The sequence below is a fragment of the Rhinopithecus roxellana genome, chromosome 9 (genome assembly GCF_007565055.1).
Source record: "Rhinopithecus roxellana isolate Shanxi Qingling chromosome 9, ASM756505v1, whole genome shotgun sequence".
Lineage (NCBI taxonomy): Eukaryota > Metazoa > Chordata > Mammalia > Primates > Cercopithecidae > Rhinopithecus > Rhinopithecus roxellana.
In genome coordinates this window covers 136297310-136315418 of record NC_044557.1, presented here as the reverse complement: position 1 = coordinate 136315418, position 18109 = coordinate 136297310, and the positions used below count along the sequence as shown (strand labels likewise).

General features: G+C 38.4%; 1 protein-coding gene across 1 annotated transcript in view; it reads left to right on the top strand.

The window, feature by feature from the left end:
• The window catches only part of ELP3 (elongator acetyltransferase complex subunit 3), a 110438-nt gene that overhangs the window by 24183 nt on the left and 68146 nt on the right, over nucleotides 1-18109 (top strand). The window contains exons 8-9 of the mRNA XM_010370919.2: nucleotides 12691-12852; nucleotides 15455-15581. Of these exons, the coding sequence (XP_010369221.1) occupies nucleotides 12691-12852; nucleotides 15455-15581 (289 nt within the window). The remainder of the gene's footprint in view (nucleotides 1-12690; nucleotides 12853-15454; nucleotides 15582-18109) is intronic.

The following is an 18109-nucleotide window of genomic DNA, read 5'->3' as shown; positions in this document are numbered from 1 at the left end:
TACTCCCTTCTTGGACCTTAATATGTAAGGTCTTCAGGATAAGAAGAGGAGTACCAGGGTGAAAGTGGTACCAGGTCTTCAAGATAAGAAGACCTTACATATTAAGGGGAATTGAGCTGTAAATATCTTAGACTTGCCTGTCTCCCCCATACAAATTTGCCACTAAGCTTTTCATCACCTACAGTTTGGGTCACCTGAGGTATATGAAGCAGGCCAACTAAGATCTGCATAGTGAACTTTTAGGATGTATCTAGTTTGACATTTTCATCGATTGAAACTAAAAATTTTGCTTTATTCTTGGTGTAACGTTTCATTTTTGCAGAAATGTTCTAGTGCTAGTGGTGCTTGAATGTAAGTTGTCCATCATTGGGTTGAAAATAGGGTTGTCTAGTACAGCAAACTCAGTGTTTGTAGAAAAAAGCCCTGTGAAAGAGAAAGCCTCTTTCAGTAATATTCTAGGCAGTGCCAGTGTTGTTTTGTTTCTGTTCTTGAATATACCTCAAGAGGGCAACAAACACTTTATTTTCAGATAAAAATTTATATACGATTTGGGTTTTCATTGCAACACATGCCATGAATGGCTCTTGAGAAGTAATAAAAGTACAGTCTGGGAGCCATAAAACCATCAATAAATTACACTGAATTCTGCCAACACACATTTTAAATGCTTTGTTCTTTTCTCTTAGTCTCTATATTTTTGTGAGATAATCTGAAAAAAAAAAAAAAAAAAACCCGATTTGTGGCATTTTGTTTCTTTGTTGGGGTAGAGTTTTACTACAGACCCCTCATAATAGAGTTTGTATTTGTTTTGAGGGAAACTTTGTATTTGAAGAAATAATAGTCTCGTTTGTGCTATAGAACTAGAGACAGAAAGTATTTTCAAGTGTTGGCATAATTGTGAAATCAAAAACAGCCCAGAGAAGTTGTGGTTTTGACATAATGTGGCCCTCGGAAATGTTTGGATTTGACCTTGCCCTTCTCTCTTATCCTGCACAGAGCGTATGCGTGAAAACTGGTTGGTTTGCACAGCGTAGCCCACCGCTCTTAGATGTAAGGTGATGAACTTTGTTTATTTTACTTTGGTTTTTGCTTGCTGAACTACATAGATGTAAACTGACTTTCATTAGCTTAGCAGGGTTTTTTTAAAGATTAATTTTAAATTAGGTTAAAGATGATATATTGAGACCGATGAGTCAGCAAGCAGCATTTAAGGTTAACAGTCTGTTCACATTAGGGTCAAGTTTTACTGCTGTGTTAGCTCAGGTGTCCCTGCTGTGTTTTCATATGTTGAACCTAATTAAAGTTTTGCTTCTTAAAATAATAGGAGTTAAGGTAAAGAAAAGCCCCAGCAAGCAGAGAGCCTGGTTATTATTTATGGCAAGCTAGTAGCAAGCCATGTGTTACATATTCTTGCGGATGGAAAAATTCGAAAGTTGAGTGAACAGAGAGTTCAAGGACAAAACAGGTATGGCTTTTGTGAAGGCTCATTAAATCAAGCAAAGTGCTAATCACTCAGTACTATCAGCTGGACTGAGATTCTTCAGTAGTCTCCAGAGAGCAACAATTACTGGTGACTGTCATCGGGTAACAATCAGGCTCTGGAGATGAAAAAGACCGGTAGTGGGGTCTGAGTCACCCATTCACTAGAATGCAAATGTTGCCAAATAACTCGAACAACCTTTTAAAAGGGTTTTATTCCTTTTTAATCAGCTTTGCCCAGAAGCAGTTTTACATTCAATCTTTAAGGCTCCTTGGCTGTTTTCACAAGATGCAATTTAAAAGGGTAGTTACCCATTAAAAAGTGGGTGAGTCATACTTTCTCCCTGTGGAATTTTAAATTCATTTCCATTCCTTCCTCTTTTTCCTCCCCATTAATGACTTTAAATCCTCCAACTGTGTTCTTACCTGTCTTAGAAAAGCTGAAGTGCTAGGTAATGCTAGGTACCAGGCCCAGAAGACAATTTCATAGACTTGCAGAGCTGCGACAGAAGCAAAAGGAACCTACAGAGGCCTGAGAGTGGCTGACTGTGTCCCTGCTGCCCTGGGCCTCATTTCTGGCAGCCCTCAGGGCCTTCTGCATTTCTGGGCTTTGACACTGATACTCCCTACCTCTCACTTTTTCTGTTGACCATTTTACTTTCTCTTTTGGTCACCCAGATTTCCATACATGGTGACCAGGATCCTTAACATTGGCCGGAGAACGTAGGATGCAATTTTAGTCACTTTAAGAGAGTTGATACTGTTTTTCTTTCAGCATTTTATTTGAAACAAATAAAAATTAAACAGTTTTCAATGAGCATCCACATACCCATCATCTAGATTCTATAATACTTGCTTTATCACATATCTGTCAGTTCCACTATCCATTCATCAGTCTCTTTCATGCATACTTGCGCTCTTTTTTGATGCATTTCATAGTAAGTTGTATGCTTCATTATGCTTCTCCCCAGATACTTCATCATGCATATCACTGACTAGTGTTCACTGTTTGCAGTGTTTTTCCTTCGAAGTAAATTTACATACAGTACAAAACAATGTGTGGCGTAATATATATATGAGAAACACATATATTAAATATACCATTTGATTATTTTTGACAAATGCATATACCTGTGCTACAAAGTCCTATTAAGATACAGAATGTCACTGTCATCCCAGAATGTTTCTGGGGAAAGTTCTCACATCCCTCTTCCTAGTAAATCCTCCCCTGCGCCTCCCAGAGGCAGCCATTCTTCTGATTTTTTTCCCCATCACAGATTAGTTTTGTCTCTTCTGGAACTTTATATAAATGGAACCATATAGCATACTCTTGTAGGCCTCTCTCACTGAGCATAATATTTTGAGATTTATCCATGTTGTTGGGTGATTCATTTGTTGTTACCTATTTAGTGGTGAGTTATTCTATTGTATGCAGAGATCACAGTTTGTTTACCATCATTCTATTGATAGATGCCTGAGCTGTTTTGTTTGTGGCCATTATGAATAAAACTTCAGTGTACCTTCTTGTATAAGTCTTTTTGTGGCTATATGTATTTATTTCTCTTGGGGAATAAATAGACATAGAATTGCTATATAAGTTTAGTTTTACAAGAAACTGCCAGTCATTTTCCCAAAATGACTCTACTATTTGTACTCCCACCAATAATGTATGAGCATTTGGTTGTACCACATCTTCACCAACATATGGTGTTGTCAGTCTTTTTAATTTTAGCCATTCTAGTGGGTGTATAATGGTGTCTCGTGGTTTTAGTTTGCTTTTTCCTGATGACTAATAATGTTGAACACTTATGTGCTTATGCTATTTGTATATTTCCTTTGTGAAGTATCTGTTAAAATCTTTTGCCCATTTTTGATTGGGTGGTTGTGTATGCTAGCTGCCAGTCCTTTATCAGCTCTATATTTTGCAAATATGAAAACCCAGTCTGCAGTTTGGCTATTTGTTATATTAATGATATATTTTAGCCAGTTTTTAATTTTGATAAAGTAGAATTTAGCAGTTTTTTCTTTCGTGGTTATTGCTTTTCTGTATTGTCTCTAATAAACCATTGCACATTCCCAAGGCACAAAGATATTCTCCTGTGTTTTCTTCTAATTACAGTTTGAGCTTTCACTTGCAGGTTTATGTTCCATCTGGAATTAATTCTTATGTGTAGTATGAGGTGGGGATCACGGTTTCTTTTTCCCCATATAGACATCTCGTTGCTTTAACATTACTTCTTTAAAGACTTTCCTTCCTCATTCGGATTATATTTCACCTTTGTTAAAAATCGAAGGACTCAGTAGATGTGGGCTGGACTCTTTTCTGTTTCATCGATCTGTTTTCAATCCTTATGCCAGTGCTACACTGTTTTGATTACTGTGGCTTTTTAGGATGTCTTGAAGTCAAGTAATGTGAGTCTTCTAACTTTGTAATTGTTTTTCAAAATTGCTTTAGAAATTCTAGATCCTTTGCATTTCTATGTAAAATTTAGAATCAGCTGGCCAAAGTCTATTAAAAAGTATAATGGATTTAGAATTGTGTTAAAACTATAGAACAAATGGAAAGAATTGACAATTTATTGCTTCTTCCAATTACGAACATAGTCTATCTCCTTGTATACTTAGGTTTTTAAATTCTCTTAGCAATCTTCGTTGTTGAGATTTTGTAAGCCTTTTGTAAACAAATTTCAAAATATTTGTATGTGTTTTGGTGCTACAGTAAATGAAATGTAAATTTCATTTTAAAATTTTTTATTATTATTATTTTTGAGTGGGAGTCTCGCTCTGTCACCCAGGCTGGAATGCAGTGACACGATCTCAGCTCACTGCAACCTTCACCTTCTGGGCTCAAGCCATTCTCCTGCCTCAGCCTCCCGAGTAGCTGGGATTACAGGCATCCGCCACCATCTCTGGCTAATTTTTGTATTTTTAGTAGAGATGGGGTTTCACCACGTTGGCCAGGCTGGTCTCAAACTCCCAGCCTCAAGTGATCGGCCCACCTCGGCCTCCCAAAGTGCTGGGATTATAGGTGTGAGCCACCATGCCCAGCCATAGATTTCATTTTTTCAAATTTTTGCTGCTAATATATATATACATACAATTGATTTTTATATATTAATGTTATATCATAAGAGCTTACTAAATTCACTACTTAATTCTAAAAACTATTTTTGTAAATCCATTAATATTTACTTCCTAAACAATCATGTCATCTGCAAATGTGCATTTTACTTTTCCCTTTTGGATTTGCGTGCTTTTCTTTCTCTTGCCTTACTGTACTGCCTAGGACCTTCGGTACAGTGTTAAACAGAAGTAGTAAGAGTGGGCCTCTCTGTCTTGTTCCCAGTGATACAGGGAAAACATTTTTATTTCAGTATTAAGTGCAGTGTTGCCTGTGGATTTTTTATAGTTACCTGTATTAGATTGAATACGTTTATTGAGAGGGTTTGTCATTAACTCATTTGTCTAATGCTTTCTCTGCATCTATTTAAATGATCATATGATTTTCCTCCTTTATTGTGATAATATGGATTATTTTGTTTTTTTTTTTAACATTAAACCTCACAGTTCTAGGATAAACCCTATTATGTCATCATCTTTACATATTGTTGGATTCAACTTACTGATACTTTGTAGAGGATTTTTGTGTCTATGTTTATATGGGGTGGCAGCCTGTAATTTTTATAATTTTGTTGTCAGGTATTAGTTGTTGGTATTAGTATAATTCAGGCTTCACAAAACAAGTAAGGATGTGTTGTTCCCTCCCCTGTTTTCTGAAACTGTTCATGTAACATGAATGTGATTTCTTCCATAAATGTTTGCTAGAACTCACCAGTGAAACTATCTAGGGCTGGAATTTTCTTTGTGGAAGGGTTTTAGATAATTAATTCAGTTCATTTAATAGATATGGAGCTATTCATATTTTCTGTTTCATCTGTGTCCATTTTAATAAGTTATGTTTTTCAAGGATTTTGTTTCATTCATTTTGTCAAATATTTTGGTATTACGTTGCCTTATTAGGCTTTTAATGTCTGTGGAATCTTAGTGGTCACCCCGTTTCAACCCGGATACCCATCATCTGTGTTCTCTCTATTTTTCTTGTTTACCCTAGTTAGGGGCTTATCAATTTTGTTGTTCTTTTCAAAGAAGTAGCTTTTGGTTTTGTTTATTTCCTCTACTCTGTAGACTTCTGCTTTTATTTATTTATTTATTTATTTATTTATTTATTTATTTATTTATTTTGAGACGGAGTCTCGCTCTGTCGCCCAGCCTGGAGTGCGGTGGCCGGATCTCGGCTCACCGCAAGCTCCGCCTCCTGGGTTTTACGCCATTCTCCTGCCTCAGCCTCCCGAGTAGCTGGGACTACAGGCGCCCGCCACCTCGCCCGGCTAGTTTTTTTGTATTTTTTAGTAGAGACGGGGTTTCACCGTGTTAGCCAGGATGGTGTCGATCTCCTGACCTCGTGATCCGCCCGCCTCGGCCTCCCAAAGCGCTGGGATTACAGGCTTGAGCCACCGCGCCCGGCCAATCTGCTTTTATTTTTATTCCACTTTCTTTCGGTTTAATTGCTCTTCTTTCTCTAGTAAAAGCTTGACCGGGCACGGTGGCTCATGCCTGTAATGCCAGCACTTTGGGAGGTGAGGTGGGCAGATCTGGCCAACATGGCGAAACCCCATCTCTACTAAAAATACAAAAATTAGCCATGTGTGGTGGCGCGCACCTGTAATCCCTGCTACTGGGGAAGCTGAGGCAGGAGAATCGCTTGAACCTGGGAGGCGGAGGTTGCAGTGAGCCAAGATCATGCCACTGCCCTCCAGGCTGGGTAACAGAATGAGACTCGTTCTCAAAAAAAACAAAAAGGTTGGCCATCATTTTAGACCTTTTCCTCAAATCACTGCTTTAGCTGAATCCCACACATTTTGATGTGTTGTATTTTAATTATTCAATTCAAAATATTTCTTAATACCCTTTATATATATATATATATATTTTGATCCATGGAATGTATAGGAATGGGGTGTTTAATTTACAAATTTCCAGACAATGAGGTTTTTCTTGATATCTTATTAATTTCTAATTTATTTTCATTTTGGCCAAAGAACCTACTCTGTATAATTTTGGTGTTTTAAAATTTATTGAGACTTGTTTTATGGCCCAGCATATGTGGTCTCTCTTGGTGAACATGCCATGTGTGTTTGTAAAAAATGTATATTCTCAGTTGCTGGGTGTCATGTTCTATGAATATCAATTAAACCAAGATGGTTGGTAGTGGTGTTCAGGTAGATTTTATTTTTTATTATTTTGTAGTTCTTCTGTCAATTGCTAAGAGATTGAAATCTCTAACAGTGATTGAAGAACTGTCTATGTCTCTCTTCAGTTGTATTAATTTTTACTTAATGTAATTATTTTGAAAATCTGTTATTAGGTGCATACACATCTATGATTGCTGTGTTTTCCTGATGTATGAGCTTTTCACCATTATGAAATTACCTCTTTATCTTCATGAGATGTCCTTCCGCATCCCTGGTCTTGCAGTTTACTTGGCATTAATTTAGCTGTCACAGCCTCATGTGCTTACTGTTTGCCCTGTGTATTATCCTTTGCCATCCATTTGCTTTCCACCCGTATGTTTCTTTATCTTGAAAATGCATTTCTTTAGACAGAAGTCTACAGTAATTGGGTCTTTTTTTTTTTTTAATCAATTTTGCTCGTGTCTGCCTTTTAATTGGAGTGTTTAGTCTGTTAACATTTGTTGTAATTATTGATACATCAATTTAAGCTGATGGTTTGATTCGTATCTACCAGTTTAATCATCTCCTCACTTTGATTTTCAGTAGCCAAGAATAATAGTTGTAATGAACACTATTGTGGTCTAATTCTTTATAATGTATTTTTTTCTATATCCTTTAATAGGGAATGTCTTCTTAAGAGAAAAGGAGAAGACTCCTTATATCTAGTGCAATACCTTAAGCATAGAATTCTGGTACTTAGTAAATGCTCAGTGAATGCAGTGGAAAGAACTTTCCCTTAAGAATCAGGAGACATAGCCTCCAGACTTATTTATATTATTATTTTGCATTATTATCTGGTTTAATTCACTATTTTGTGTGTGTGATTTAGTTTCCTCATCTATAAAAATGAGGAGGTGTAGGACTATATTATCTCTAAAATTATATCTGTCATCAATGATTTGAAGCTTTCTAATGGAATGAGAATTTTTATCTAAAGGATATGTTCACAAGTTATTCTTCATTTAGCAACCACTTTCTGACAATCATTTTCTATGTTTTTATGTATATAAACCTTAAATTTCAATGTGGATATAATATTAAAAGAATATAATATCTGTGATTCTTTTTTCTTTTCTATTAATAATGTGTTGCTGCTCGTTCTTTAGCTAGACGAGGGGACTACAAAATGATAGTTTTTGTCAGCCATGAACAGAATCAAACCTCAAACAAAATGTTATAGGTTGTTTTTATGTATCTTAAGCCCTGCCAGCTAATATGATAGGGCACAACGGTCTTTGATTAGTCTGTAAGCTACAGTGCCACCAGGTTGGTTTTTCATAGGTAGTACTCATTTTTAAATCAAAATTCTGTTCTTTGTTACTTCATTTTGTGTTGGGCAGTGGTTAATTTATAGAACCTCATGACAAAACCACCAATATCGAGGAAGCAGACTTGACTACCATCTCAAAAAAAGATTGGGCGGAATAGTTATTTTTAAATCCTCAAGCACATCAAACAACTCATTTAAGTCTAGAGTATCACTAACAGAGCATTGGGCAGAACTTCAAATTTTATTGAGATATTTTCAAGATATGGTAATAGTTAAGAAGAGGAATTTGTTCGTGGTGCTGCTGCCAAGGAGTTACACCAATAACTCGAGGTGTTATCAACAGTTCAAACAAATCTGGCTGTTCAAAGAAGTGAGTATACTCCACTGACTTGTTTTGGGACCATAGATGGAGAAAAGATTATATGTTGTGACTAACGAAAATGAATATTTCATCTCTGTACCATTTTTTACTGTGTGGTCTGGTTTGAGCAGGTTGAGTATGAGGTTGCAGGATGTCCACAGAGGGAATGTTCTGTAAGCCGTTCAGGAACTTTGGCCTTGAGTTCTTGTGAGAGTTTAAGCAAGACTAGACTCAGGCACATCCAGTTGCAGTAAGGACAGAGGTTTTGAAAGAGGAGCTGCCACAAATTATTCGTAATGAGAGGTGCCCTGTCTGATACCACAGCTTCTTGGAGTGAAACAAAAGATAGTTTCCAGAAGATAATAATGAAGAGACTTTAAAATCAGTGTGCTATCTTCCTTCCATCAGTGTCCGCCTGGTTGGGCCCTTAGTGCAAGGAGACGGTGATGATGGATAGTGCTTTTGTCAAAAGGTCGCTTTCTTCTTTCCAGAAATAGAAACATGCTTCCCAAGAAACAATCTAAGTCTATTTATATTTCTGCCACTTCTAGCTTTTTGTTCTGTAGTCGTTTCTCTCTTTCTTTTTTTTTTTTCTGTAAGTCTTATCCCCCCAGCTAGATCCTTAAGCATGTCTGGGACAAGAACTATTATAGTTTTACTTTCTGAAGAATACCTGGCCTACTGCTAGGCACCAGAAGGTTAACTTTTTGCAAGAGGAAAGATAAGCTGTAGATGTATCTAGAGGCTGCTGTTGGAGTGAAGAGAGACCTCCTGTGTTCCCGATTATGCCTAATTCATTTATTCCTTCTTCAAATTTGTAATTTTTTTTTTAATTGACAGAATTTTTAGTGTTGAAGCCTTTTAGCGTCTAGACGTGTTTGAGACTGCCAGCTTTCAGAGGCTTCCTGTCCAGATGGAGAGACAGACATATCCACACATAACAAGGCAGACTACTTGTAGTGTGGGCAGGGTGCTTTGGGAATGGGAGCGCTGAGATCTCACTGGGGGCGGAGGGGTTCTGGGAAGATGTCATCGGGGGAGAAATGTATTGGAGCTCTGTTTTGAAGGCTGGTAGCTTTTGGGTTTTGTTTGCTTTTAAATTCCTGGGTTATTGTCCCATTTCTCTTCACCCCTGCTCCACAATTTTTAAAAATTCTGTCAGCATAAGGTTTTGGCTTAAGCTATGCTTCACAGAGAACATTAGCATCTTTTATAGCTGGTGCCATTCCTATGGCATACAGAAAAGCGTAGGATTCAACATAGCCCCATATTGTTGGGCTGTACAGGCTTAAAATGAATCTGTAATACCACAAAAAGAGCAGTAGAATTGGAATGAGAGGATCCCTTTTGAGTCTTGGCTTTGTCTCTCAAGAAGTTGACAGAGTTGCTGCATGCAGAAGAACTTGTAGCCCCCAAGAGTATGGGAGTTGGACTGGGTACTGAAGGAGAGCCATGCTTTGGGATGGCTGTCTAAATGGCACATACTGTTGGATAGCTACCTTAGTGATACAAGGGGATCACATTAATAGCAGGCCATAAAATATCAGCTTAGATTGGTTGGAAGCCTGTATGTGCATATTTGCATGTTAAAGAATAGTTATGTTGATATGTTTACATCCCTGTTAAATGAATAATTAGATTTAGTGAGATGTAGGTTTAGATATAGTATTATCCAAAAATTTTCATGAGAATACAGTAAGCCTATGGGAAAAATTCATTGTTTTGTCATTCAAATTTGATACAAATTTCTGTTTAATTGCTTTTTGGATGAAACTATAATTCTGGAAAGAGGAAATATAGTGAAAGCCTTTTTATAAATATAAAATATTGACTTTTCAAAACCTGAGTTGTTTTTTTCTTCCTCCATTTCTGTTAATGCAAAAGGTAATGACATTTCCTGCCTGAGGAAAGACATTTTTGAAATGGAGTTAAATTATTATTTGAGAATAAGGTTTCCTTCTATGGCCTGTACTATATTCTGATGACTTATAAAGAGACCTTGTACAGCAGTGTCCTCTGTATGTCCTTGGTGGGGCCTTTGACATTCTGTGCAATAGGAAGACTAGCTAATAAATTTTCTCTTTCCTCTACACAGATTCCCATTTGTGTAATTGCCTCCCCTCTAGTTTTTCCCAGTGATGTAAGCTACTATTATGCCACTACGCTTGCTAACTTAATGGTATCACTGTTAAGAAGTAACTACAGGTTTTTAAAAAATACCAATTGGAATGCCTCATTCTAGAATATTCTCATTTACCTTTAAAAACGTAGTCATTTAGAACTTTTTGCTTTGTTTTTTTTTAACCTTTGTATTGTGTGCCTTCTTCATAGTATATGAATATTTATTTTTATTTGAAAAATGTTTTCCCTCAAACCCAATACTTGATGCTAGAGGAAGGTGTGTTACGTCTCTCCTATGGCATCATGTACTCCTGTTACTGCGTGCCTTAGTACCCACCTGTTTAAGAGGCACAGGACCTGATGATTCTATTGTTTCAGAGAAGCCAAATTAGTTTGAATCCTGTCTTAGGCAAGATTTGATAAGGTCTGAGCCTTTTTTCTGTCTCATAGTTCATCTTTTAGTGACTTTGAACTACTCGTTTACTTTTAGTCCTGTTGCCTCTGGTAATCCTACCTAAAACCTCGTGGAATACAGAAATAAACAATGCAAAAGAGTTCAAATGTCCAGAATGAAAGACTTGAGAATTTGTTCTCTAGATTGGTGATTCTTAGCTTTCTTAGTTATTATTACCAATAAATAAGTCCGTTTTTATTGACAATTAAGAATGAAAGGTGAGCCTCACAGAATTAGTTACAAAAATTACAGAAATTTTATGATTTTTACTTTTCAATAAAGAGCAATGAACTTCTTCAGAAAGAAAGAAAATAAATGGCAATTTTTTTTAAGGCTTCTCTCATCCTCCCCCCAAAATTGAGAACATTGTAGAAGGGTGCATTAAGAAAAATGGTTGGTTCTAAGAATTGAGAGATGTTGGCCGGGTGCAGTGGCTCATGCCCATAATCCCAGCATTTTGGGGGGCTGAGGCAGGCGGATCACTTGAGGTCAGGAGTTCGAGACCAGCCTGGCCAACATAGTGAAACCCCATCTCTACTAAAAATGCAAAAAGATTAGCTGAGCGTGGTGGCATGCGCCTGTAATCCTAGTTACTTGGGAGGCTGAAGTACGAGAAATGCTTGAACCCAGGAGGTGGAGGTTGCAGTGAGCCAAGATCGCACCACTGTACTCCAGCCTGGGCAACACAGTGAAACTCCGAATCAAAAAAAGAAAAAATTGAGAGATGTTGAAAAGCAGAGAAGTCTGGGGTCCATGCTGAGTTGTCTAAACAGTGTGGTAACTGGAATACAGAGCAAGGACTTTGAAGTCAGGTGGACCCAACTTCAGATCCTGACTCCAATTTTATTAGCTCTGTGCCCTTGAACGCGCTGTTTACTCCCTTTCAACTTCAGTTTCATCACACTTCATAGAGCTGGTGGGAGGATTCAGTACTAGAGTATGTGGCACAGAGCTTGGCCCACAAAAGACTGTAAATGTGAGCTCCTATCCCCTCACTTCACTAGCCCTGCTAGCAAGAGACTTACTTCTCTGCCTCTTTGGCCATCATTAAGGCCACTAACTCAAACTGCATGAATCTAAAGTGGTGCTTGCTACTCTGATACGTGATTTTAGTAAAAGACAAAAGTGATTGGTAATTTCGTAAATCATTGCTAAGATTAATAGACTCGGTGAAAAGACTTTTGTGTATATAGAAGAAATTTCATCTAAAATATTCCTGTAATCATTACATATACCCTCCCCCCTTTTTTCTTTCATTTAAAATGACTCAAAAATATAGAGTGGGAAATAAATAATGCAGATGGTTTTCACTTATGTGAAAAATGGTTGCTAGGAATTGAAAAATAGGTTTTCACAGTTAAAATCACTGCTTTCAAGGAGATTATGGTTGCAGCTTACTGCAGGAGGATAATAATGATAATGATGATAATAACATTACTATGCTAGCTCAGTCACATCAATCCTATGAGGTGTAGATAGTATATTATCCTCATTTTGCAGATAAAGGAATCGAAGCACAAAGAGGTTAATAGCATCCTCATGTGCATAGTTAGGAAGTAGCAGAGCCAGGATTTGAACTTAGACAGCCTGGTTCCAGAGCCTACACTCTTTACCACTATCTCATGCTAGGAGGACAGAGAGAAGGCAGCTTTTTTGAGAGGGAGTAATGTCTTAAAACCTGCAACAGGTTAATTATTTTAGATTTGCTCTACAGGTATTCTGAGAGAAGCCTCACAAAGTGTATTGGAATTACTATAGAGACCAGACCAGATTACTGCATGAAGCGGCATTTAAGTGATATGTTGACCTATGGCTGCACAAGGCTGGAGATTGGGGTGCAGAGCGTTTATGAAGATGTGGCTAGAGACACCAACAGGTAAGATGGTGGCAGGTGATCTTGCACAAGCCTTCCTCCAGCTTCACCAGTTTTCTCTACGTTCATACCCAGCCTTTCTTCCTTCTGACCTTAGGGAAAGAAGTATGGGTATTCCTCCTTTTCGAAGTTCTTTCTTCTGTCTATCCTCTTACTTCCATCCCCTCTTTCCCTCATTTTCAGTTTTTCTCTAGTGACTCTTTTCCAGCAGCCTGTAAACATGCTCATCTCTCTCCCTTTTCTTGTCCTAAGCAGCCTTGTCCATATAGAAAGCAGGGGAGAGGACTCAGGGTTAGTAGTTTAAAGCAGGAGAGAAGGCCAAAAACAAAAGAGTGAGTAAAAAGAACATCAGGGTAATGTTGATGAGATTCATTTTTGTGGAGCAGATACCAACTAGCAAAAAGTATGGTGATGCCATGGTTGTTAACTTTGAGAAATTTGGGACTGCAAGGAAAGAAGGAAATAAGAGTTGTTAGAGCTTTATTATGCTCCCTCTAGAAATATATCTTTTAGTTGAAAAGAAAATGCCCGTGAAAGGTTTGCCCGTGAAAGGTTAACTGTATAAGGAGCTTCACAGTTAATTGCTAAATTAGTGGAGTAGGGGAGACAATTGAGAGTTTATTAGGCAGCTGAGATGACTGACCAAGAATTGTAATGGTGGGCTTCGGAGGAAGGATGTGTTGAGTTGGATGTTAAAGGCCCCTTTATTCTGTAGGGTTTCGGTAGATGTGGTTGGTGTCGTGCCAGGAGAAGGAAGCAGAGGGGAACTAGGGAGACAAGCACTGATCAGCGTCTTAGAAACAACCAAGAGGAATGCCAGGCCGAGGAGGATGGAATTTTCCCTTAAGGAATAGAGATCTGTTGAATATTTTTTAGCATGGGGAAGAATCTCATGGATATTATGTTGAAGAAAGAGTAACTGAATAGGATGCTCTTATGTGGGAAAAGGCTTCAACTAGGGAAACCGTGGAGTGGTGTAGCCTTCAAGGGCTGTGCTAGAGAGACACCTGTGCAGATGGAGGGGAAGGTGAAGCTTTCTGAAGAATACGACATCTGAGTTGAGACTTCATGGAAGAGTCTGAGTTCGTCAGGTGCAGAAGATGAAGATTGAGGCAGAAAGAGCATATGAACAAACTCCTGGAGATGGGAGTGCGTGGCACATTTGGGGAATTTGGAGTGGCTTAGTTTGGTTAGAATGTGAGATAGGAGAATGACAAGAGATAAGGCTGAAAAACAAACAAAGGGCCTGATTATTAGGGGCCTGAAGAGTCAGCCCAGGGAGGCTGGACATTAATCCAGTGGAGCAAGCCACCAGCAGGCTTAAAGCTACAATGTGATGGAGCATATCTGCAGCTTAGAAAGATGCCTTAGTTACAGTGTGAGGGGCAGGTCAGAGAAGAGCAAGTTGGAAGGGAGATCGGGTACGAGGCTGTTGCAGAAATTAAGCAGGAAATACCGATGTCCTGGAAAGAAGTGAATGGTGGTGCTTGGTGACTGACTGGAAGTGAGGATAGGAGAGAATGGGAAGTCAAGGAGGCTTGGAGAGAACATAGGTTTCAGTTGACTACCCTAAGGTTCAGGTACCTGTAGAATAGCCAAGTGAAGGTTGGCTTTAGAGCAGGACTAGGCAATAGACAATTCAGCAGTGGTCAAAATGTTCTGTGCCTGCAACCAAATTTTCCATTTTAATTCTTCTAAATATAAATTTTAATAACCACACGTGCCTAGTGGCTGTTATTTTAAATAGTGCTGATTTAAAGTATTGGTTATTTGGGTTTGGAATTCAGGAGACAGGCCTGGCCTTGTCCTAGGAATTAGGAAGTCATTAGCAAAAAGAGATTAGAAATTGAAGTCATGGAAATGGATGGGAGCATTCTGAGAGAGTGAGATGGAGTCTGTGGTTTTTAGGATCCTTCTGCCGTGAATGGGAACACCTTGGTGGCGGAAGGATTGCCACAAGGCTTCAGTCTAGTTGCCCAAAACTATTATTAGGACTTGTTTCCTGCTGGATGTGGCTCTAGAATGCTAAATTAAGATGATTTATCCACGTGACCCCAAATGACTCTGCCTTCTCACTAAGTCATTTTCTCTCTCTACTGTTTTTTAAGGCTCCTCCAAACCCACCAGTGAAATCTATTTTGTCTTATAGGTTTCAGTCTTCCTCTCTGTCTACAAATAATTTCACAAGATCTTTAAAGGAAAGAACATAGCAGCTTGCTGCTTCTGCATGGTTTTGAGCTTTTAATTTTTAATACAGATACTTACATTCATAAGCTTATTTTGACTGGTGATGCTAAACCAAATAATTTTAATACACATTTACTTTTGCTACCCCAGTGCTTTACTTTCAAGACTTTGAGTAGATGCGTAAGGGAATTTCTGAGAAATATCTCAGAAATAAAGTTATTTACTTCCAGGCCTTCTGAGAGGTGGGGATGTAAAAAATAACTTTCTGAGGTGTCTTTTCCCCCAGCCATATGATTTTGGTGATGGAATTTCTGTTACCTGTCTCAGAGATTGTTTCCCCCTGTTCCTTGTGTTAACTTTGTCACCTATTTACACAAATAGGTAGTGATTTTCACAGGTAGTGATTTTCTTTCCTTAGGGGTCACACTGTGAAGGCAGTGTGTGAGTCATTTCACCTGGCCAAAGATTCCGGTTTCAAAGTGGTGGCGCATATGATGCCTGACCTGCCAAATGTGGGACTAGAGAGAGACATTGAACAGTTCACAGTAAGTGTGGCTTCAGCCAGGCGCGTTCAGAATGCCTCTGCATGTTTCTTATCCCATCTGCTCTTGTTGCCTGTTTACTGATATTTTCCATTGTTAAAGAAATGCATCCTTATTATAGAATACTAGAAACACAGTAGGGTAAGGGACATCACCCACAGCCCCATCAGACAAAACTCTTAACATTTTAATGGATTCTTTCCAAGATTTTTCTATGCTTAGGCTTTTTTGAGGGTGAGGTTGTCTCTGCAAATATAACACAGACATACAAATATATATGACATAGGAAATTATTGTAATAGTTTTTTCACTTAACATTATAACAAACGTTTTTCCATGTTGTGGCATGGTCGCTGTTAACATGTTAACATATTTAAATGGCTTTTTAATTTTTTTTCCTTTTTTTTTTTATTATTTAAGTTCTAGGGTACATGTGCATAACATGCAGGTTTGTTACATATGTATACTTGGGCCATGTTGGTGTGCTGCACCCATCAACTCGTCAGCACCCATCAATTCGTCATTTATATCAGGTATAACTCCCAATGCAATCCCTCCCCCCTCCCCCCTCCCCATCATAGGCCCCGGTGTGTGATGTTCCCCTTCCCGAGTCCAAGTGATCTCATTGTTCAGTTCCCACCTATGAGTGAGAACATGCGGTGTTTCGTTTTCTGTTCTTGTGATAGTTTGCTAAGAATGATGGTTTCCAGCTGCATCCATGTCCCTACAAAGGATGCAAACTCATCCTTTTTTATGGCTGCATAGTATTCCATGGTGTATATGTGCCACATTTTCTTAATCCAGTCTGTCACAGATGGACATTTGGGTTGATTCAAAGTCTTTGCTATTGTGAATAGTGCTGCAATAAACATACGTGTGCATGTGTCTTTATAGCAGCATGATTTATAATCCTTTGGGTATATACCCAGTAATGGGATGGCTGGGTCATATGGTACATCTAGTTCTAGATCCTTGAGGAATCGCCATGCTGTTTTCCATAATGGTTGAACTACTTTACAATCCCACCAACAGTGTTCCTATTTCTCCACATCCTCTCCAGCACCTGTTGTTTCCTGACTTTTTAATGATTGCCATTCTAACTGGTGTGAGATGGTATCTCATTGTGGTTTTGATTTGCATCTCTCTGATGGCCAGTGATGATGAGCATTTCTTCATGTGTCTGTTGGCTGTATGAATGTCTTCTTTTGAGAAATGTCTGTTCATAGCCTTTGCCCACTTTTTGATGGGGTTGTTTGTTTTTTTCTTGTAAATTTGTTTGAGTTCTTTGTAGGTTCTGGATATCAGCCCTTTGTCAGATGAGTAGATTGCAAAAATTTTCTCCCATTCTGTAAGTTGCCTGTTCACTCTGATGGTAGTTTCTTTTGCTGTGCAGAAGCTCTTTAGTTTAATTAGATCCCATTTGTCAATTTTGGCTTTTGCTGCCGTTGCTTTTGGTGTTTTAGACATGAAGTCCTTGCCCATGCCTATGTCCTGAATGGTACTACCTAGGTTTTCTTCTAGGGTTTTTATGGTATTAGGTCTAACATTTAAGTCTCCAATCCATCTTGAATTAATTTTCATATAAGGAGTAAGGAAAGGATCCAGTTTCAGCTTTCTACTTATGGCTAGCCAATTTTCCCAGCACCATTTATTAAATAGGGAATCCTTTCCCCATTTCTTGTTTCTCTCAGGTTTGTCAAAGATCAGATGGCTGTAGATGTGTGGTATTATTTCTGAGGACTCTGTTCTGTTCCATTGGTCTATATCTCTGTTTTGGTACCAGTACCATGCTGTTTTGGTTACTGTAGCCTTGTAGTACAGTTTGAAGTCAGGTAGCATGATGCCTCCAGCTTTGTTCTTTTGATTTAGGATTGTCTTGGCAATGCGGGCTCTTTTTTGGTTCCATATGAACTTTAAAGCAGTTTTTTCCAATTCTGTGAAGAAACTCATTGGTAGCTTGATGGGGATGGCATTGAATCTATAAATTACCTTGGGCAGTATGGCCATTTTCATGATATTGATTCTTCCTATCCATGAGCATGGTATGTTCTTCCATTTGTTTGTGTCCTCTTTTATTTCACTGAGCAGTGGTTTGCAGTTCTCCTTGAAGAGGTCCTTTACATCCCTTGTAAGTTGGATTCCTAGGTATTTTATTCTCTTTGAAGCAATTGTGAATGGAAGTTCATTCATGATTTGGCTCTCTGTTTGTCTGTTACTGGTGTATAAGAATGCTTGTGATTTTTGCACATTAATTTTGTATCCTGAGACTTTGCTGAAGTTGCTTATCAGCTTAAAGAGATTTTGGGCTGAGACAATGGGGTTTTCTAAATATACAATCATGTCATCTGCAAACAGGGACAATTTGATTTCTTCTTTTCCTAACTGAATACCCTTGATTTCTTTCTCTTGCCTGATTGCCCTAGCCAGAACTTCCAACACTATGTTGAATAGGAGCGGTGAGAGAGGGCATCCCTGTCTTGTGCCAGTTTTCAAAGGGAATGCTTCCAGTTTTTGCCCATTCAGTATGATAT